Source organism: Gorilla gorilla, chromosome 4, assembly GCF_029281585.2.
Source record: "Gorilla gorilla gorilla isolate KB3781 chromosome 4, NHGRI_mGorGor1-v2.1_pri, whole genome shotgun sequence".
NCBI classification, from domain to species: Eukaryota; Metazoa; Chordata; class Mammalia; order Primates; family Hominidae; genus Gorilla; species Gorilla gorilla.
This window is the reverse complement of record NC_073228.2, coordinates 13,432,014-13,453,168: the sequence shown is the minus strand read 5'-3', so window position 1 is coordinate 13,453,168 and position 21,155 is coordinate 13,432,014. Positions and strand designations below refer to the sequence as shown.

Genomic DNA, 21,155 nt, shown 5'->3' with positions numbered 1-21,155 from the left:
GGTGGAGCCGACCCAGCAGTACCTGGGCACCGTACTGGGAGCAAAGAGGAACTGACAAGGGCCCCACTGGGCCCCAAGAGGCCCCCCTGGGCCCAGAGCACCCCCCTACACACTCCTGCCCACAAGGGCCTTTTGGGCCTGAGCTTGAGTGGGCTGCCAGGTCCAGGGCTGTGTGAATTTGTGTGCTGGACGTGACCATGAACTTGGACAGTGGGAACAGAGTGGGAACACGAGTGAAGCCTGGCTGCTGCCCGATGTGGTGGGTCAGGAGAGGCAGGAGGCAGGGAGGGATGCAGGTGAGTATTAAGCCCAGGGGACAGGAAACTGCTGAATGTGACCAGAGTGGAGATTAGGGGGCGGAGTCAGGCTAAGGGACTGTGGGTCACACAGGGTGTTAAGGGGCCTGAGCCGTGGGCCTGGAGCCATGCTCTGAGCTGCGAGACACAGAGGGGACACTGTGTGGTCTGGGGGGCTGCTCGGTTTGCATGTTCACGTACACACCCATGCATGTGCTCGCACACGTATGTGCACGCATACACATAAGAGCACTCGTGCACAGCCCCAAGGTCAGTTCGGCAGAGACCACGTTTCTGGACTTGAAAGAATAACTACTTGAGAAAAGAAAGCAGTGGGGTTCCCAGACTTACCCCCTGATCTCACCCTTGAGCAAAAATACCTTATTCAGGGACTTGTAGGGGTTGGGGTCGCTGAAGGAGAACGGGGCCTCGCGCCTGAACCTCTCCCTGAACTCATGTTGCTTGAGCTGCGAGAGAAGAGTGCAAAGTACAGAGAGTCACGGGGCAGCCACCTGCCCCAAGGGTGGCCCCACCCTGTATGCCGCAGGGCCCTGTGTGAGCCCCACGCTGCTCCCCGGAAATCCCGCCACCCTGCCCCAGGTACAATACCTCGAACTGCTGGCATTTCCGCCGCAGGATGCTGACCTCGTTGGCCTGGAGTGGTGCCACGGTCTGCTTCACCTGAATGGCCAGTTTCTTGGTATTTGTCCAGTGCTCCGGCAGCTCCTGCGGGAGGCAAAGGCAGAGGAGGGCTCCTTTCTCGTTTCTTTTCTTAAACCTTCTATTGTGAAATAATTAGAGACTCGTAAGAAGCTGCAAAAACAGTGCAGGGGCTGGCGCGGTGGCTCACACCTGTAATCTCAGCACTTTGGGAGGCTGAGGTGGAAGGATCACTTGAGCCCAGGAGTTTGAGACCAGCCTGGGCAACAAAGTGAGACCCCATCTCTACAAAAAATACAAAAACATTTTAGCTGGGCGTGATGACATGGGCCTGTAGTCCCAGCTACTCAGGAGGCTGAGCTGGGATGATCACTTGGACTAGGAAGGCAGAGGCTACAGTGAGCCAAGATGGTACCACTGCACTCCAGCCTGGGTGACAGAGTGGGACTCTGTCTCAAAAAAACAAAAACCAAAACCAGCCTCCTTAATGGCGAACTAGGACATCGACATTGGTGTCTCTGTTAACTAGACCAGAGAATGTACTCACCTTTCATCATGTTTTTAAACCTGAATCCATTTGTGGGCGTGGGTATGGGTGTGGTCTCCCATGCAATTTTATCCCACGTATGGATTTGTGCAAACACCGCCACAATCAAGATATGGATTGTCCATTACAACAGAGGAATTCCCTTTCTATCCCTCCACCAGAATCCTGCCCCTGGGGACTGCTAAGCTCTTCTCCAGCTCTGTAATGTTGTCATTTCCAGAATGGCTGCAACAATCAGATGAATTTTGGTATTTCCCAAGTTCCCCACACTTGGGTAAATACTATAGTTGTAAATATTTAATTATTATTTATTCATTTTTGAGACAGAGTCTCACTCTATTGCTGAGGCTGGAGTGCAGTGGTGCGATCTTGGCTCACCACAACCTCCGCCTTCTGGGTTCAAGTGATTCTCGTGCCTCAACCTCCCGAGCAGCTAGGATCGCAGGCACCTGCCACCACGCCTGGCTAATTTTTAAATTTTTAGTAGAGATGGGATTTTGCCATGTTGCCCAGGCTGGTCTTGAACTCCTTGGCTCAAGTAATCTGCCCGCCTCAGCCTCCCAAAGTGCTGAAATTACAGGCATGAGCCATCACACCGGGCCATAAAATATTTTAAAGAAAAAAAAAATCCCAGCCCATGAACTTTTTGCCTGCAGTGGAGACTTCTCTATTTCTTCTATGGTTGCTGGCTCTATGGTTTCTGTCTGCATTTTTACTACCCCAGTTGCCTCGTGTGTGGCTTGGAGCACCTCAGGGTGGGACGGCTGAGAACCTGCTCAGTCCTTTTATTTTTTTTCTTTTGACACAGGGTCTTGGCTCTGTCACCCAGGCTGGAGTCCAGTGGTACAATCACACATCACTGCAGCCTTGACTTCCTGGGCTCAACTGATCCTCCCACCTCCTGAGCAGCTGGGACTACAGGTGTGCGCCACCATGCCTGGCTAATTTTTTAAATTTTTTATAGAGACAGGGTTTTCCTGTGTTGCCCAGGCCGGGGCCCCTCCCTCTTGTCACCCCCAGGGCTGTGGGGTCTTGGGCACTGCCTATAGTGGGTGCATGAGACAGGGGAGTGGGCCCTGTCTGTGGCCGGACACAGAGAAGGGGAGAGGGAGGGAGGAGGGGTGGACGGGCTGGGAGGAGTTGGAAACTCCAGGCCAGACTCAAGAGATGAGGGAGCGGGGTCTCCTCGGTGGCCACACCTAGACGTGGCTGGGAGGCAGCTCTAGGACACACCCTCTCCATCCTCCCACCCTCGCCCAGCCTGCACACACCCCTCCATGCTAACAGCTGAGGTTCTTTGAATTCGCTATCAAGTGCTGTGCAAACGCAGCTGCCAGCCCTGCCCCCTTCGGCTGCCTAATCCCTCCCCAGGGTCCCCCTGACCTTGTTCTCTCTCCACCATCCTGGCACCCACCTCCACCGGCACTCCCACCAGGCACTCAGGAGGAGACATGGGACATAAAGGCATTTTGTATTTTTTTTTTTTTTTTTTGAGACAGAATCTCTCTGTCGCCCAGGCTGGAGTGCAGTGGTGCGATCTCAGCTCACTGCAACATCTGCCTCCCTGGTTCAAGCAGTTCTCCTGCCTCAGCCTCCTGAGTAGCTGAGACTACACTAGCCAGCCACAACTGGCTAATTTTCTGTATTTTTGTAGAGACGGGCTTTCACCCATGTTGTTTAGGCTGGTCTCAAACTCTTGAGCTCAGGCAATCTGCCCGCCTTGGCCTCCCAAAGTGCTGGGATTACAATGAAGGCATTTTTAATCCAACGAAACACCAGTGGAATGGAGGGAGCACTGGCCTCACCGTGGAGGCAGTCCCCAGGGTCTCCTGTCCCCCAGAAACCTCCTCCCTGCGCCTCCCTGTTCCATGGGGATCTGATGTCCAGAGGAGATCTAGCCCACAGCGTCCCCCGTGGTTGCGTGTGATGGGCTGGTCCATGGTCGCGGCTGGGATGGCTCTTCCTTTGGTGGTGCCTCCCGCAGTCTTCTCCCTGCTCACCTGGACGCAGCCACACCCACCCACCACATACCTGCAGCTTCAGGTGGATCTCCTCTGGCATCTCCTCCCCGTAGGTCTTGAGCAGCTCGATGGTTTGCTTCAGGGGCTCAAACATGTTGTCGGTGGCCGCTTGCCTCTCCTTGACTTTCATCAGGTGCCCCATCACCTCCACAAGCCCGTCATAGTCCCCCTCCTTGAGGGGCTTGGTCAAGCCCATTCTGGCGACTTTCATGAAGGCTTCCAGGTCAGCCAGGCTAAGGGACAAGGGGACCATTTGTGTGGGCCCAGCCCCCCTTGGGCCCACCCTTGATGGTACGGAGCCCCATGAGAGGGGGATGACCGCGGTGAGGTCAACTGGCCATCACTGAAGGCCCCAGGCGGGGAGGGAGCACCCCTGCCCACCTTGGATCCCTCCAGCTCACTCAGCCCCTGCCCAGACATCACCCCAAGCCTCAGCAACTTAGCTCAAGCCCATCCTCGAGTCGCAGGCTACGGCCACATCCCAGAGGCCTTCACTAGCCTCCCGGATGGAATTCAGCCAGGCAACGCTCTCTCCTGGCACTGTGCCCGTCATGGCCCTGATGGCCGCCTATAATCCCACAGCTACCAGTCTGTTTGTTCAGCGCCAGCCTTCCCTGACAGACTTCAGGTTTTCTCTGCATCTAGCACCCGGACAGAGCAGGTGCTCGGTACACCGGGTTTGGAGGAGGGATAATGTTTGCTCGCAGCCCGGTGACACCTTTCTGCTCACGCTTGGTGGGATAGTTGGCCTTGAAGCCCAGCCTCCACCCCCTCCTACCCCAGAGGAGGCACCTGACAAATGCCACCCACTCAAGTGGAAGGCCACTCCCTGGTGCTCTGCACATTCCTTGGGCTCCCCGAGTACATGGCTGGGGACCCACCTGTTGGTGACGTGGTTGCTCAGGTGCTGCTTGAACATGAAGCCCCAGCGCCGGATTGTGCTGAGCAGGGCCTGCTTGAAGGGGCGGCAGTCGCACTGCAGCCAGCCGTGGAACACCTTGGTGTTCTCGCACTTGGACACCTCCTCATACAGCTTCTCGTAGGAGTCGATCTGGAAAACACGGCCACCGGCAGCCTGTCATAGCCTGCAAGCCTAGGGGGGGCGTCAGCACAGGGCCTCAGTCCAGGGCCTTCCTGCACTGCACCTGCGCTGCTCACCTGCCGGCCACTCTGGGGCCAGGGTCAGCAAAGGGCAGTACGGGACACATGGGGGCCCTCATTCCAAGTTATTGTTCCTTCAAGCCCCAGAGTCTAGCCCCAGAAGGTGCCAGTCCATCAGAAAGGGGCAGAACGGGTCATGACAGCAGGACTTCTGAAGCTGGGTAGGACAGAAGCTTCAAGAGGTGAACCAGGTCACAGGCTCCTAAGGGCATCCCTAGCTCATCCTTCTACCTGAGGCCTCTGTCACTCCTCCTGCTGCCCCAATCCTGTGCTACAGAATGTACCCCTGGGCATGGGTCCCCCTTGCCCACGGGGCCCTCTTTCTCACTTTGCATTGGGAACAGAGCTAGGTTTGTGTGTTAACTATGTTTTCTTATTTTATGCATTCTTTCTGCAGCTGTTGGGTAGTGTTCTGTAGCTGTCTGTTGGTCCCTGTGGTCTAAAGTGCAGTTTAACTCCAGTGTTTCTTTGCAGATTTTCTGTCTAGATGATCTGTCCGACGCTGAGAGCAGGGTGTTGAAATCCCTAACTGTTACTGTACTGGGGTCTCTCCCTTTAGATCTACCACTGTTTGCTTTATATATCTGGGTGCTCTGGTGCTGGGTGCATAGATATGTAGAATTGTTAAATCCTCTCGCTGAGTTGATCCTTTTGTCATTACATAGTGATCTTCTTGGTCTCGTTTTACTGTTTTTGACATAAACTCTGTCTTTTTTTTTTTTTTTTTTTTTTTTTTTTGAGATGGAGTCTCGCTCTGTCACCAGGCTGGAGTGCAGGGGCACGATCTTGGCTCACTGCAAGCTCCGCCTCCTGGGTTCGCACCATTCTCTTGCCTCAGCCTCCCGAGTAGCTGGAACTACAGGTGCCCGCCACCATGCCCAGCTCATTTTTTGTATTTTCAGTAGAGATGGGGTTTCACCATGTTAGCCAGGATGGTCTCGATCTCCTGACCTCACGATCCAACTGCCTCGGCCTCCCAAAGTGCTGGTATTACAGGCGTGAGCCACCACGCCCGGCCAACATAAAAGTCTGTCTTATCTGATGTAACTATAGTTATTCCTACTTGTTCTTGGTTTCTGTTTGTGTGGAATCTCTTTTTCTATTCTTTTGCATTCAATCTGTCTTTACAGGTGAAGTGAGTTTCTTCTAAGCAGTATATATTGGGGTTACCTTAATCCATTCAGACAGTCTGTATCTTTTAAGTGGGGAATTGAATCCATTTACATTTGAGGTTATTACTGACAGGTGTGATTTTCTGTGCTCTTCACGCTCTGACATCTGGGGCCTTGCCCATGGACGACCCCTCCCAGGCCTAGTCAATTTCGAGAGACAACAAACAATTCACCTGGGGGCGTGGTTTCATATGCAAATGAGCCAACCTGGAGCACACACCTCTGACCATCCCCCTTGATGGGGCTCTCACAGGGTTTTACCTTCTGGGCTGCTACCCACTAGCCCTCAGCCCTCATCTCCCTGAGGTCAGGTACCAGACAGCCCCTATAGCCTAGAGCCTGCTGAAATTATTCAAACTTGCCAACCCTAAGCCTGTGACCTCTGCCCATTCCTTCCCTGGAAGCCACAATAAAGGCTCTTTATTTTCCCCACATTTTCCCCAGCTCCCTCTGCCTCCTGACTGACCCTGATGCTACCCCGTGCAGGCCTGTGTGGTGTGCTATGCCCCCTTCTTGGGAACTGTAAGTAACAAACTGCCTTTCTAATGGTGGTCACCTCCTGATGTTTGCCTTGCCCTACCTGGAAACCTGCATCTTAAAACAATTCACCCAAGTTTTAAAGCAAGCCTGGTGATCCTCTCCTGGAAGACCCTGGAGACAAGGAGGCTGGTGGGTGAGGTCTGCACGCACCTGCTCCTGGAACTGAGCCAGGGTGGGTGGTGTCTTGGGGATGGTGTCATCTGTCCGGGTGTCCAAGTCCTCCGCAGTGACTGCACACCCATATATCAGGAAATTCTTCATAAACTCCTGGAGGTTGTCCGTCCAGAGGTAGGAGTACCTCTCAAAGGAATCCTGGTACTCCTCGGCCTCCTTCATGGCATTGATGACCAGGCTGGACACCTCCTCCCTCATCTCTATGAGGTCTGTGTTATCTTCCAGGTCCATCTGAAAGGGGCAGGGGAGAAGCAAAAAGGAGAGGTATGTTGCCTGGTTCATAATTTAGGTGTGTCCTCTCGGCCTTGAGAAGTGGTTCTCTGTTGGCGAAAGGGCTTCCAGTCTCTCATGATGACCTGCTCTTTTTCCAGCCTGGGCCGATCACCCCTCTTTAGGCAACCTGGTGGTCCCCCGCTCCTGGGAGGTCACCATACTGATGCCAAACTTAGTGGATAGCACACTACAGCCCAGAACTCCTGGGCTCAAGCGATCCTCCTGCCTCAGCCTCCCAAGTAGCTGGGACTACAGGCACGTGCCACTGTGCCTGGCCCAAGCTCTCACCACGGGAAATAGGAACCTTTGCCGATTTGCAATATTCTGCCATGGGAAGGTATGCCAAGTGTGACGTTTGTCTGGGGAACCCCGAGATGACTCACACATTGATTCATTCATTCAATAGCTCGCTCTCACTGTGTACCACATGCTGGGATAGATACTGGGGACACAGGCAGGGAGTGTACAGCCCAGGAACGGGGTCCGACATTCATCAAAGAATCACAGAAAAAAGCATCTCCGCCCTCCCCCTTGCTTCAGGTGAAATGGGGAGCAGGTCAGGGAATGGCCCCGAGGAAATGGCCATTGGTCTGAGAGCTGATGGATGGGTAGACAAGGAGCAAGAGAAGCGGCTTTCCTGGCAACAGCAAAGCCCGTGCAAAGGCCCTGTGGTGGGAGGAGGCAGCGTGTTAGGGGAACTAAAAGAAGTCTACCGTCGGTGGCTAGAGTAGAGAGCACGAGAGGCCAGTGCTAGATGGATCTTTTTAGTTGCCAATGACAGAAAACCCAGCCCAAACTGGTTAAGCAAAGAGAGAACTCATTGGCTTATATACAGGACTGGAGAATCCCAAGGTGGTCGGTGTGTGTATTAATCACATTTTTATCGTCTGTATCTTATGAAATTTTGACATCTTTTTTTTTGAGACAGAATTTCGCTCTGTCACCCAGGCCGGAGTGCAGTGGCCCGATCTCAGCTCACTACAACCTCTGCCTCCCAGGTTCAAGCGATTCTCCTGCCTCAGCCTCCCAAATAGCTGGGATTAAAGGCTCCCACCACCATGCCTGGCTAATTTTTTGCATTTTTATTAGAGGCGGGGTTTCACCATGTCGGTCAGGCTGGTCTCAAACTCCTGACCTCAGGTGATCCACCTGCCTCAGCCTCCCAAAGTGTTGGGATTACAGGCGTGAGCCAATGCGCTCAGCCCAATTTTGACATCTTAAAAAAATAAAATAAAAAAACCTTATGGGCCAGGAAGAGCCTGCCCTTCCCAGGGCTAGGCAATTCTTTGAGATAGCAAAAGGCTTATCTGGGGGCATGCCTTCCATATGCAAACCAGCCGACCCTCAACCACTCCCCTTTACCCAACTCTCACACCAAGCCAGTATTTCCCCTGCCCTAAATCACCCAGGGTCAGGTACCAGACAACTGAAGATGGCCTATAGCCCAGAGCCCACATGACAGCTGCAGAGAGGTCCCATTGGGACCCAGATGCGCATGGAGATCTTGTCTGTGCAGGGGACCTCGTTGGTAAGGGGTGGGATGAGGAAACGGTGTAATTGAGGAGGTGAAGTCAATGGGGCTGGGATGGAAGGGGAAGGTTGGCCCTAGGGCTGGGCCGGGCCACCCTGCATGTAAGTTGTGGATGGAAAGAAGCCACAGGGGAGAGAAACCTGAAGCTCCTCGTGGCTGCAGGAAAGCATTTGGTGTGTGCTTCAGAATTCAGCCATAGGCTCGCCTGTGCCTGACATGTGGCTCCCGCCCCTCCTCATGGCCCCTCTTTCTGCTCAGGGTGGGGAGTGCAGTGTTCAGAGCACAGGCAGGTGCTTCTGGATTTCAGTGTGGTAACTTCCAGGCATCTACCTGCTCCAGCCGAGATTGTCCCCTGCACTCCTTTGGATCTCCCCAGGTGGGATCCAAGTTCCAGTTGGGCTGGGCTGGTGGCAGCCTGGCATACCAGAGGCAGGTGAGGCCTGCTGCCTGGGGTCTCTGCCCCTTGCTGGTGTCCCCTGTGGGCATCTCAGCTCTCTAGATCCCTGTGTCAGCCTGGGGCCCACATTCTGTCTCCTCCTTGTCCTGACCCCAGCTCCTCTGGGTTGGCCACCCTGGTACCCATGGGAAGCATCCCTTGGGTACTCTCTGCCACCAAGCTAGGGTACTTGGGTCTCTGGGAAGTGGCCCTGGGACCCAGCAGTCTAGATGCCTGACTCTCTCATAGTCTTCCACAGCTTGGCACCAGGTAAGACTCTGCTAGACCAGCAGGCTTTTGAGGGACCCTTCTCCCGGGCAACAGGCCCTTCAGCTCTGGAATGTTCTGCCTGAGTGTCCCAGGGTGTCTGCAAGGCAGCCTGAGTGTGTGTGCTGGCAGAGCCCAGGGGTGGAGCAGCTCTGTCTGCAGCAACCGTGGGTGCCCGAGAGCAGCCTGCTTTGGGGACAGTGGGAGGGGCACACCCAGGACACACTGATTCTGAGGACATGTGCTAACCTAGCGTCTGCGTAACTGGGGCAAATTCTATTCTCAACTCTGGAACAGCTTGCTGCTTGCACTTGGGCCTAAAATCACAGCCATCTTCTCAGCATGGAAACCTCCTCCCACCCTCCCAGAATCCACTCACACGCCCACTCCTCTCGGGAGCTGTCCTTGACCTTCTCAGGTCATTAGCTGTTCCCTCGTGTCCTCATGTCACCTCTGTACAAGCATGCCTCCCCGCCACACATGCAAATACGCACACGGGCACATATGCATCCAAGCACACGCATACACACACAAGCACACGCACATCTCTCCCTCCTGGACAGGACAGCTCATCTCGCTGTAAATATTTGTTATGACAAATCATACGTGTCCATTATTTTACAATTCAAACAACGCAGAAATGCATGAGAGGAAAAGCCTGCAGCCACATCCCTCTCCCCTCCCTCCTTCCTCCCTTCCTGGTAAGCACTCACCCAGATTTTTGCTTGTTTAAGCAAATGAAACCATATTCTAAACATTGTTCTGTAACTTGATAAATGTCTAATAACCTGTCACAATACCTTTCCATCCTTGGCTCATTGTGACAATTCACAGAATCTGTGTTTGGGCCAGAATTGGTCAAGCCACTCCCCTCTTCCACATACATTTAGGTCACTTAAGTCTTTTCAGATTTTTTTTTATTGCTATACAAATAGGTGCTTTGACAAACACACCACTTCAAACCTCCCTTAAGCGGGGAGCTGAATTTCCCATGACTTTTGTCCTTCCTACCCCAGAGCCTGGCCAGGCTCTCCGTGTGTCTTGTTTGATGCGTTTAGAAGAGATGATTTCAGAAGGCAGTGGGAGGCACATTTGTCAAATTGCCTGAGTACTGGAAGTACTGGGAGAATCAGTGTTTACGTTACAGGACTGAGGCCGGGCACGGTGGCTCACACCTGTGAGCCAGCACTTTGGGAGGCCAAGGTGGGTGGATCACAAGGTCAGGAGATTGAGACCATCCTGGCTAACATGGTGAAACCCTGTCTCTACTAAAAATATAAAAAAAAGAAAAATTAGCCAGGCATGGTGGCATGCACCTGTAGTCCCAGCTACTCAGGAGGCTGAGGCAGGAGAATCGCTTGAACCCAGGAGGCGGAGGTTGCAGTCAGCTGAGATTATGCTACTGCACTCCAGCCTGGGCGACAGAGCAAGACTCTGTCTCAAAAAACAAAAAAATAAAGAAGTTTAAGACCACCTTGGGCAACAACATGGCAAAACCCCATCTCTACAAAAAATACATTACCAAGCTGGGCTTGGTGATGCATGCTCGTAATCCCAGCTACTTGGGAGACTGAGGCGGGAGGATTGATTGGGTCCGGGAGGCAGAGGCTGCAGTCAGCCGAGATTGAACCACTGCACTCCAGCCTGGGTGACAGAGTGAGACCTTGTCTCAAAAAAATTACAGGACTAAGTGAACAGTCAGGAAGTTGGGAAAGGTTACCCTCTTGGCATCGTGTCGGGGGGTTGGAGGAATGATGAGGGAATGAAACCCAGGCAGGCTGACTGAGAAGAAGCTGCTTTGGGAAGGACGACAGATGTGGGAGTGGGGAGAGAAGTGGCCATGTCATCCTAGAGGTCACACGATGTCATTTAAAAGGTAAACAGGGCCGGGCGCGGTGGCTCACGCCTGTAATCCCAGCACTTTGGGAGGCCGAGGTGGCCTCCCACCCAGGATCCACCCAGGATCATGAGTTCAGGAGATCGAGACCATCCTGGCTAACACAGTGAAACCCAGTCTCTACTAAAAAAAATACAAAAAATTAGCCGGGCGTGGTGGTGGGTGCCTGTAATCCCAGCTACTCGGGACGCTGAGGCAGGAGAATGGCGTGAACCCAGGAGGCAGAGGTTGCAGTGAGCCAAGATGGCGCCACTGCACTCCAGCCTGGGTGACAGAGTGAGACTCCGTCTCAAAAAAAAAAAAAAAAAAAAGAAAGAAAGAAAAAAAAAAAGGTAAACAGCGAAGCCTTGCCGAGTTAGGGCGGCAACACCAAATGGGGAAAGCAACGGATGGCCCTGTGTACGGCCAGAAGAGGCCAGGACTGACCTTGTAGTTCATCCTGTCCTTGGCCAGCCGAGGGATGAGCCTGGCTACGTTGTAGATGTCATTGACCAGGCCCTCGATCAGCGCCAGGAAGCCGCGATCTGAGCCCACCTCCAGGGTCGGGTTGAAAGTCAGCCCATCCTCGTCCAGCTCCATGCGGATCTCAAACAGGGGAGCGATATTCTCCTGAAACAGGGGTGGGGTTGGCAGTGGTCAACACCTCTGTCCTCCATTGGATGATTCTCAGTGCCCTGATCATCCGCTCCGTACCATCAATGTGTCACTGCCTTCCACTTATCTGGGAAGCTTCTGAGAGCTCGTGTCTCAGCGCACCCCGCTCCTTGAGCAATCGCGACAGAGCCAAATGTACAGCCACAAGGCCAAAAGCAGGCAGGGGCAGGTTGGGGCAAGGGGAGGGGCAGGATCAGGTAGAACTCAGACCTCGGTTCAAAGCCCGCACCTGCTACTTGCCAGCTGTGAGGCCTTGGGGAGTCACTTAACTCCCAGTTTCCCCAAATATATAAAATGAGGCTAAATATTTTATAGAATGGAGACATTGTTGGCTAGGCGCAGTGGCTCCCGCCTGTAATCCCAGCACTTTGGGAAGCCAAGGCGGGTGGATCACCTGAGGTCAGGAGTTTGAGACCAGCCTGGCCCACATGGCGAAACCCCGTCTCTACTAAAAATACAAAATAATTAGCTGGGCCTGGTGGTGGGTGTCTGCAACCCCAGCTACTCGGGAGGCTGAGGCAGGAGAATCGCTTGAACCCAGGAGGCGGAGGTTGCAATGAGCCGAGATCGCGCCATTGCACTCCAGCCTGGGCAAGAGCAAAACTCTGTCTCAAAAAAAAAAAAAAAAAAAGAATGGAGACATTGCTTCCATTGTTCTAGGTTACTGCAGGGGCTAAATGAATCACCAACACACAAAGCAGGTACTGCAGGGGCTGGCCAAGCCTGCCTGTCCCTCTCCCTTGGAAGTCCCCATTTACAGAGCTCTGGAGGCCCCTGTGAGGCTGCAGGGCTGCAGGCGCTGCTCTGGTTTACTGTGACGGGATTGAGAACCGTAGTGCTCTTCCTGCCAAACTAACGATTCTCAAAGTGTGGGCCAGGATCTACCAGGCTGTGAGATCACACTGTGGCCACTGATCTGCCCCCGAATGAGTCCCCATTGGGCCTGTCGGTTATGGGCTTTTGATCCCCCCAATTTGTCTATGAGCAGGAGGGGGCTGTATCAGTATCTGAGTGAGGTGCTAATTGGGACAAACGGTCAATTTTCATGGACTTGGGTGACCAGACTTTTCTAAAGACTCAGGTCGGCTCCTGCCCCCAGGCTACTCACAAAGTAGGAGGACTCCCTGGAACTCTTTGAGGAGGACACTTTGTTACTGGGACTTCTTTATGGTTTTCATTGAGACGCTTTCATTGGGACAGTTTGTAGTGACAACTACTTTCGTCAACTGAATTTTAGGTCTGTGACTGGTTACCAGCTGGCCTCTGAGACCCATATGCCAGGCTCAAACACCATCCACCCTCCCTGGTCGGTACAAGGGCACGACACTGCCACGTTCCTTTGTTGTTGGTACCCCGGGGGAGCCTTTGATCTTGGCCTCCTGGCAGTACTCAAAATCATTTGGAAACCACCACAACAAAAAAGATGCAGGGCTGGGCGCAGTGGTTCACGCCTGTAATCCCAGCACTTTGGGAGGCCGAGGTTGGTGGATCATGAGGTCAGGAGTTCAAGACCGGCCTGGCTAAGATGGTGAACCCTTGCCTCTACTAAAAATACAAAAATTAGCCAGGCGTGGTGGCGGGCACCTATAATCCCAGCTACTTGGGAGGCTGAGGTAGAGAACTGTTTGAACCCAGGAGGTGGAGTTTGCAGTGAGCTGAGATCATGCTACTGCACTCCAGCCTGGGCAACAGAGCGGGACTCTGTCTCAAAAAAATAAAAAAAATAAAATAAAAGATACAGGTAGGAAAGGGGCCATTGCCATGGAAAGCATGCCTCCATGGGATTAACCAGCACAACCTCTTTGCTGACTGGTTTACCTTCTACTCAGCCGTATATAATTGAGTAGGTGAGTGGCTGTTGTTGCTGACAGGAGACCTTCCCCCCAATCCACATGAGTAGGGGGCAGTGGTGTCCACTTTCCTTCACCTGGCAGTGAGGCAGGACCAGCCTCTTAGGTCTCTTGAGGTTTTCTGCAGCCAATTTATGTTATGGCAGATTTAAAGTGACCAGTGGTCCTGAGTGCCTGGGACTGAGGGGATTCTGGGATGCAGGACTTCCAGGTTTAAAACCAGGTCAAGTAGACTGCGTAAGATATATTTTAATAAGTCTATTTATAAAATGATAGCCTGTTCGTCAAGAAACTAGAAACTATAGATTCTAACAGATAAGAATACATATACATAAATATACTACCTTATGTTGATAACTTACATCTATAACCATGTTGTCCATTAGGAAACTCAGAGATTTGCGAATGAACTGGTCAAATTCATCTAAGACCATGTCGTCAATGTAGGTGACATAATCCTTCCAGGGCAGGCTCAGTATGTCTGCCCTGAACAGTTCTGCGTTTTCCTGCAAACAGAAGCGCACAGTTGGGCCTCACTTCACTGGCTGTGCTTGCTCTTTGATCACACTGTTTAGTGCCTCTCTGGACCGCCCGTCCATGTTCACACGCCGGACACACGGGGCTGCTTTGAGCAACTTGCAGGTGCTGGCCTCCTTCCTACTCGAGGCTTTGCACGGCTGCTCCCTCACTTTCTTGCTGGGTCTGGCTTCCAATCTTTTTGATTTCAGCTCAAATGTCCCTTCCTCCCAAAGGAATCCTCCATCTCTAGTTGGGTTTCCTCTAGCAAACTGTTATTTATGCCTACCATGGCTCAGAGGGCCACTCAGAATTATTTGATTTGTCTTTGGTCTGCATGCCCTTTTGATGCCCAAATTCATGAAGGCGAAGGTTGACCATCCTCTCCACCAGTGTACCCCCAGCACTCAGCAGTAGACCTAGCACAGAGCAGGGGCTGGTGGGTGTTTGGGTGGGTGGGTGGCTGGTTGTATGGGTGGATTAGTGGATGGGGTGCGTGGGTGGGGTAGGTGGATGGACAGATGAATGGGGTGGATGGATAGATGGATGGATGGGGTTGGTAGATGGGTGAGTGGGTGGGTGGATGGATGGATGGATGGGTGGGTGGATGGATGGGTGGGTATGTGGATGAGTAAGTGGGTATGTGGATGGGTAAGTGGGTAGGTGGATGGGTGGATGGGTGGATGGGTGGGTGAGTGACTGGGTGGGTGGGTGACTGGGTGAGTGACTGGGTGAGTGACTGGGTGGGTGGGTGACTGTGTGGGTGGCTGAGTGGATGGATGGGTACGTGGCTGGATAAGTGGGGTGGGTGAATGGACAGATGAATGGAGTGGGTAGGTGTGTGAGTCCATGGATGGATGAATGGGGTGGGCAGATGTGTGAGTAGATGGGTGAGTGGATGGGTGGATGGGTGGGTGGGGTGAGTGGATGGGTGGATGGGTGGGTGGGGTGAGTGGATGGGTGGATGGGTGGATGGATGAGCGGACAGTTGGATGAGTGGATGGGTGGGGTGGGGTGGATGGGTGGGGTGGGTGAGTGGGTGGGTGGGATGGGTGGGTGGGGTGGGTGAGTGGGTGGGTGGATGAGTGGGTGGGTGGGGTGGGTGGGTAGATGGGTGGGTGAGTGAGTGGATGGGTGGGTGGGTGAGTGGATGGATGGGTGGGGTGGATGGGTGGGGTGGGTGAGCGGATGGGTGGGTGGGGTGGATGGGTGGGGTGGGCGGGTGGATGGGTGGGTGGGTGGCGTGGGTGGATGGGTGGGTGGATGGGTGGGTGGGGTGGGTGGATGAGTGGACAGATGAATGCGGTGGGTAGATGTGTAAGTGGATGGATGGGTGGTGGGTGGATGGATGGATGAATCTCTAGGATACTAAGTGCTACAGGAAAACTCAAAGATTAATTCCACTCAGTCTATACCCTCAGGCAGGTCTATTCTAATAAGGGAGAGAAGACTTGGGCTCAAATAACTTCAGCATAAAATAAAAAGAAATGGCTCTAATGACTGTCATGAGAGTAACCATACGTGGTGACAGAGTTGTGCACAAGAGGCAACACCATCTCATCACAGTTGGGGAAGAGAATAGGCTGGCTTGTTGCCTCTGCCCCTCTTAGGCTCCTGTCCCTGCTGCTTGGCCTCAACCTCAGCCCAGTCCTGCCTCCTGCCTGCCCTCTTGCTATGCTCCTGCCCTCTGAAACTTTCCTAACCCTAAGTCAAATCTCTCTCCTGTGCTCTGTTTCCAACCCTTCTGGGAGTGTTAACAAGCTAATCAGTTAACTCTTCCAAGTAACATTTTTGCAGCTTAGCATTTTAATTCAGAGAGAGCTACTGGCACCATGGCAGGGAGGGGAGGGATGGGAACTGGGAATGAGGCACAACAGACTCTGGTTCAGTCAAGTCACTTCCTGGGGTGACGATCTTTAGAGCAATGATGTGACAATAGGAACAGCCAATAATGGCCCATCCCCCGGGTGTGGCCTGCTGGTCTGTCTAGATGGTGTGACTCATCATTAAAGTCCACACCATTGATTTGCACCATCCACTAGAACCCCCCCCCCCAAAAACTGCCCTAAAATACTTTTTTTTTTTTTTTTTTCTGAGGTGGAGTCTCACTCTTGTCGCCCAGGCTGGAATGCAGTGGTGCAATCTTGGTTCACTGCAACCTCCGCCTCCCAGGTTCAAGCAATTCTCCTGCCTCAGCCTCCCAAGTAGCTGGGATTACAGGTTCCTGCCACTATACCTGGCTGATTTTTGTATTTTTAGTAGAGACGGGGTTTCACCATGTTGGCCAGGCTGGTCTCAAACTCCTGACCTCAAGTGATCCACCCACCTCGGCCTCCCAAAGTGCTGGGACTACCAGCGTGAGCCACTACGCCCAGCCATTATTTGAGCTCAAGGGAGAATATTCTCTTTTACAGGCCAATGCAAAGCTCCACCTTTCACATTCTCCTCAGAGACAAACTAAAATGCAAGCTGGGTGAAATTACTACCAAGTGAGGAGAACATGAAAACCCCTACAATACAACGTCAGGACTCCAGACAAAGCACCCAGGAATGCCAGTCTACTGTTCTGCATTTTCCCACTGAACGTGCCAACCATGGGGGCTCCCAGGAGGCTGGCAGGGACATAGAGTCATATGCTGTTGGGACTACTGGCAAGAAGGACCAGCCGGCATCCCAGGTAGCAAAGCAGGCGTGCGTTATCGCATTCTACCCATTCACATATGCAGGTAGTGATACACCCCGCGCACGTTCGAATGGTCCTCGCTCTTCCCATGTTACTGTTCCCTGCCCACACTCATGGATGGGAAATCCACGGGGGATACCGATAAACACACGCTGCCCACCCTCAGCAGCTCATCCTGGGAAGACAAGATTTGTTGACCTAGTATGAAGACGTTACTTGGCCATACCCACATTGTGCTGAACGAGGGCTCTGGTACCCTTAGCAGAGGGCAGGCCCATCACAAGAGGAACCAGGCTTGGAAGTGTACAGCAAGGGTGGTCTACTACTTAAAGATAAGGCTCGCTTAGATTAAAGATCATAGGTTTTGTTTTGTTTTGAGATAGTCTCACTCTTTCACCCAGGCTGGGGTGCAGTGGTGCGATCTTGGTTCACTGCCACCTCCGCCTCCCAGGGTTAAGCGATTCTCCTGCCTCAGCCCCCCGAGTAGCTGGGATTACAGGCATGTGCCACCGTGCCCGGTTAATTTTTGTATTTTTAGTAAAGGCAGGGTTTCACCGTGTTGGTCAGGCTGGTCTTGATCTCCTGACATCAGGTGATCCGCCCGACTCAGCCTCCCAAAGTGCTGGGATTACAGGTGAGAGCCACCGCATCCAGCCAGATCACAGACTTCTGTGACTACAAGAAATGTGTCACTAATCATTTTTATGAAATCCCCAGCTCTGCGTTTACTCTCTCCTCCCTGCTAAAAGCAAGTGGGTTCTCAAAAAACCTCCTGGGTGTTTCCTTACTGCAACCATGGCTTGGATCTTCACGCCAGCATCCCTGACTGCTGTGTAGCGCTTGTTGAGGTTGGCAATTCTTCCATCCAAGTCTAACAGGGCCTCTTTCTTATTGTCCTTTCTTTCAAACAGTGGGTTGGCCGACCAGTCCTGAAAGGAAAGCACAGGAGTGAGAAAAGGTGTTCTGGAGAAACTGCTTTCGGTCGCAGTCCTTTGCTGCGTGCTTTTGATGTGAGTTTCCTCACTGCTGCCTGATCTTGGATTGGAGTCTAGTTCTCCACGATCCATGCCCATCAGGGGCCACTAAGGACCTGTGCCTAATTGACTGTTGACCAGAGAGCCTTAAATAATTTAGCTCAAAACCAAAACCAGGGCCTAGGGGAACCAGAGAGAGACCATTGAGATGTTTCACTCAACTGGGCCAGAATGGGGTCACTCTCAGGAAAGGAGCATCTAATTCTCTCTTTAGGGGGACGGAAGGACCCGAGGGTCGAGGAGTGTGTAGTCAGTGCTGGGTGGATCGTCCACAGCTGCAAACGGAGGACCACGTGGGAGTAAGTCCCTTTTGTGGGGGCCACTGATCTGCCGACAAGGGTAGGAAAGGGTAGAGAGTAGGGTCAGAACCCTGGCTCCCCTGCAAGTGGGAGTTCTACCACAAGGGTGGTGGCCACTTGGCCAGGCGCAGTGGCCCATGCCTGTAATCCCAGCACTTTGGGAGGCCGAGGCGGGCGGATCACGAGGTCAGGAGATCGAGACCATCCTGGCTAACACGGTGAAACCCTGTCTCTACTAAAAATACAAAAAATTAGCCGGGCATAGTGGTGGGCACCTGTAGTACCAGCTACCAGGAGGCTGAGGCAGGAGAATGGCGTGAACCCGGGAGGCAGAGCTTGCAGTGAGCCGAGATTGCATCACTGCACTCCAGCCTGGGGCACAGAGCGAGACTCAGTCTCCAAAAAAAAAAAAAAAAGGGGGGTGGCCACTTTTAATTCTGATTTGGACTTTACTGTTATGTCATTAGATTTTTTTTCCCTACACATCTCCACTAAAGTGATACATATATGGTAACAAGACACCTAATAAGTTTTTTTTGTCAAAAAAGTCTTTGGCCCATGTCTCCCTATCCTCCATCCCATCCCCCACTGGAAACATGAGGGAACCTCACCTTTCCTCCTCCTCCTCACGGCTGCCTCTGTCACTCTTATCATTTACGGACTCTACATCGATTCAACTGTTTCTCAGGTGCCTCTGTGACTCTGGTGTGAACGATGAAGACTCAGATCACCCGCCTCCCTTCTCTGGCCAGTGTTTGATATTTACGTGAGTACTTTTAGTTTTTCTACTGATGCTTTTGTGTGAACATAAATGATATGATTAAGCCTCTGTGTTTACCTTGTTAGAAGGATTTCCTTTTTTTTTAGCAGTTTTATTGCTTCATGGTCAGAAAAACGTGTTCTGTATATGTCTTAGTCGGCTTGGATTACTATAAGCAAAATACCATATACTAGGGGGCTTAAGCAACAGACATTTCTCACAGGTTTAGAGGTTAGAAATCTGAGATCAAGGTGCCGGCATGTTTGGTTCCAGGTGAGGGCTCTCTTCCTGGTGTGCAGATGATGATGGCCGCCTTCTTGTTGTGACCTCACATGGCGGAGGGGCAGAGTGAGCTCTCTCGTGTCTGTTGCTATAAGGGCACGAATCTCCTTCGTGATGGCTCTATTCTCATGTTCTAATTGCCTCCCCAGGGCCACGTCTCCAAGACCCATCACAGCGGGGATCAGGGCTTCCACAAAGGAGTGTTTGAGAGTCACAAACGTGCAGTCCATGGCAGTATAATAATGCTGTGTTAGCCTTCCCATTACATTTGCGTTCTGCCCATTTTTCAACTCTTCTAATAGCTTTTGCTTTTTATTTATATAGATATATTAACAATATTCTCATTGGGAACACAACATTTTAGGACAACTATAATTTTTATATAGATTTTACTTGATGTATGGTTAGCTAAATATATATTTTTGCCTCGAGTTGTTCTTTGCTGATTAATATTTTATGTGTATGTATGTATGCAAGGATGTATATATGTCTGTGAATAAGATTACCATTTGAAACTTTTCCTTTGAAACAGGGTCGTGCTCTGTCACTCAGGCTGGAGTGCAGTGGCACAATCTCAGGTCACTGCAGCCTCGACCTCCCAGGCTCAAGTGATCCTCCCACCTCAGCCTCCAGAATAGCTGGGACCACAGGTGTTGCCCAGCCTGAGCAACATAGGAAGGCCCTAGCCTCAAGCAATACTCCTGCTTGGGCTTCCCAAAGTGTTTGGACTACGGGCATGAACTATTGAGCTCGGCTGTGAGAACTGCCATCTTTTAAAGGTCAAAAACGGTCAATTATTGGAAGTTTCATATGGTTTCACCTACTTGTCAATCTTTTTGTCTTCAACCTTTCCATTTTGTTTTAGATATCTCTTGGAAGTAGCATATAATTACATTTTTAAACAATTTATTTTGCTTTTAAATAATTTATATATACTGTAACTAATGTTTGCCCTTTGTTATGTTTTATCCTTTCTGCTTTCTCACCATTTCCCTTTGTTGTGGTATTTTGCTTTAAAAACTATAGCTTATTTGCTTTTATATTCTTTACTGATTTGGATAGGAGAAATCCTGTTTCTAATTCCACTAGAACTTGCCATTAAGTTTATTAAGTCTTTTAAATATTTCTCTAATTTTGGAAATAAAAATTGCAACTGGGCGTGGTGACTCATGCCCGTAATCTCAGAACTTTGGCAGGCCAAGGCCGATGGATCACCTGAGGCCAGGAATTTGAGACCTGCCTGACCAACATGGTGAAACCCCATCTCTACTAAAAATACAAAAATTTACCAGGCATGGTGGCACATGCCTGTAATCCCAGCTATTTGGGAGGCTGAAGCAGGAGAATCGCTTGAACCCAGAGGCAGAGATTGCAGCAAGCCGAGATTCTGCCATTGTACTCCAGCCCGGGTGACAGAGTAAGACTCCATCTCAAGAAAGAAAAAAAAATTGCTTTTGATTCCCATTATCCACGTTTAGGAATTCAGGATATGGTTAACTTCCCTGGCCCAACTTTTTTCCTCCTCCTAACTACCAATTATCGTTCATGTTTATCACCATGGATATGGTTTCTACCATTTATATTTTTCTACAAGTATTGCTTTTGACTTTGGAATTTAACCTTGTACGAGCATATTTCTCTCTTTATATACTTACCTCTTCATATTTAATTGGTTCCAAGCTCATCGCTAGTCTTTTTAAATGTTAATGCTCTCCTTGGTACTCTAGAATGTGGTTGACCTCTTCGTATCCTGGAATACATCCTGGAATAGGTTTCTCAGGAAGGGTACCCAAATGGTATTTTTCCAAGCCCCTGCATGTGTGAGGATGACTTTACTGTTGCATTCACAGATAATTGTCAGGAGCCTTTCTCAAGACTGGCCATTTTTAATCATGTTCTGGAGATCTGTGTAAAGTCAAAAGGCTGCCTGATTTTTGTTTCTGTGTGGGCTACCTGCTTGGTAGAAACATGCAGAATATTGTTCTGTATCCTTGGGATTTTAAACTTTGGTCAGAATATGTCTACATGTGTCATCTGGCCTGGAAATCAGTTACCCACTTTGACCGCCACACTCAGGCCTTCCTTTAATTTTTGTCTCCCGA

The 21,155-nt window shown here is 51.4% G+C and overlaps 1 protein-coding gene across 1 annotated transcript in view; it reads right to left on the bottom strand.

Annotated features, from left to right (window-relative positions):
* Positions 1 to 21,155, bottom strand: part of DNAH17 (dynein axonemal heavy chain 17) — a 155,801-nt gene that overhangs the window by 103,092 nt on the left and 31,554 nt on the right. Inside the window, exons 17-24 of the mRNA XM_055388775.2 lie at positions 17,467 to 17,607; positions 13,842 to 13,985; positions 11,402 to 11,584; positions 6,548 to 6,802; positions 4,406 to 4,575; positions 3,535 to 3,757; positions 906 to 1,022; positions 677 to 763 (exon numbers count right to left, since the gene is read on the bottom strand). Coding sequence (XP_055244750.2) covers positions 677 to 763; positions 906 to 1,022; positions 3,535 to 3,757; positions 4,406 to 4,575; positions 6,548 to 6,802; positions 11,402 to 11,584; positions 13,842 to 13,985; positions 17,467 to 17,607 — 1,320 coding nt within the window. The remainder of the gene's footprint in view (positions 1 to 676; positions 764 to 905; positions 1,023 to 3,534; positions 3,758 to 4,405; positions 4,576 to 6,547; positions 6,803 to 11,401; positions 11,585 to 13,841; positions 13,986 to 17,466; positions 17,608 to 21,155) is intronic.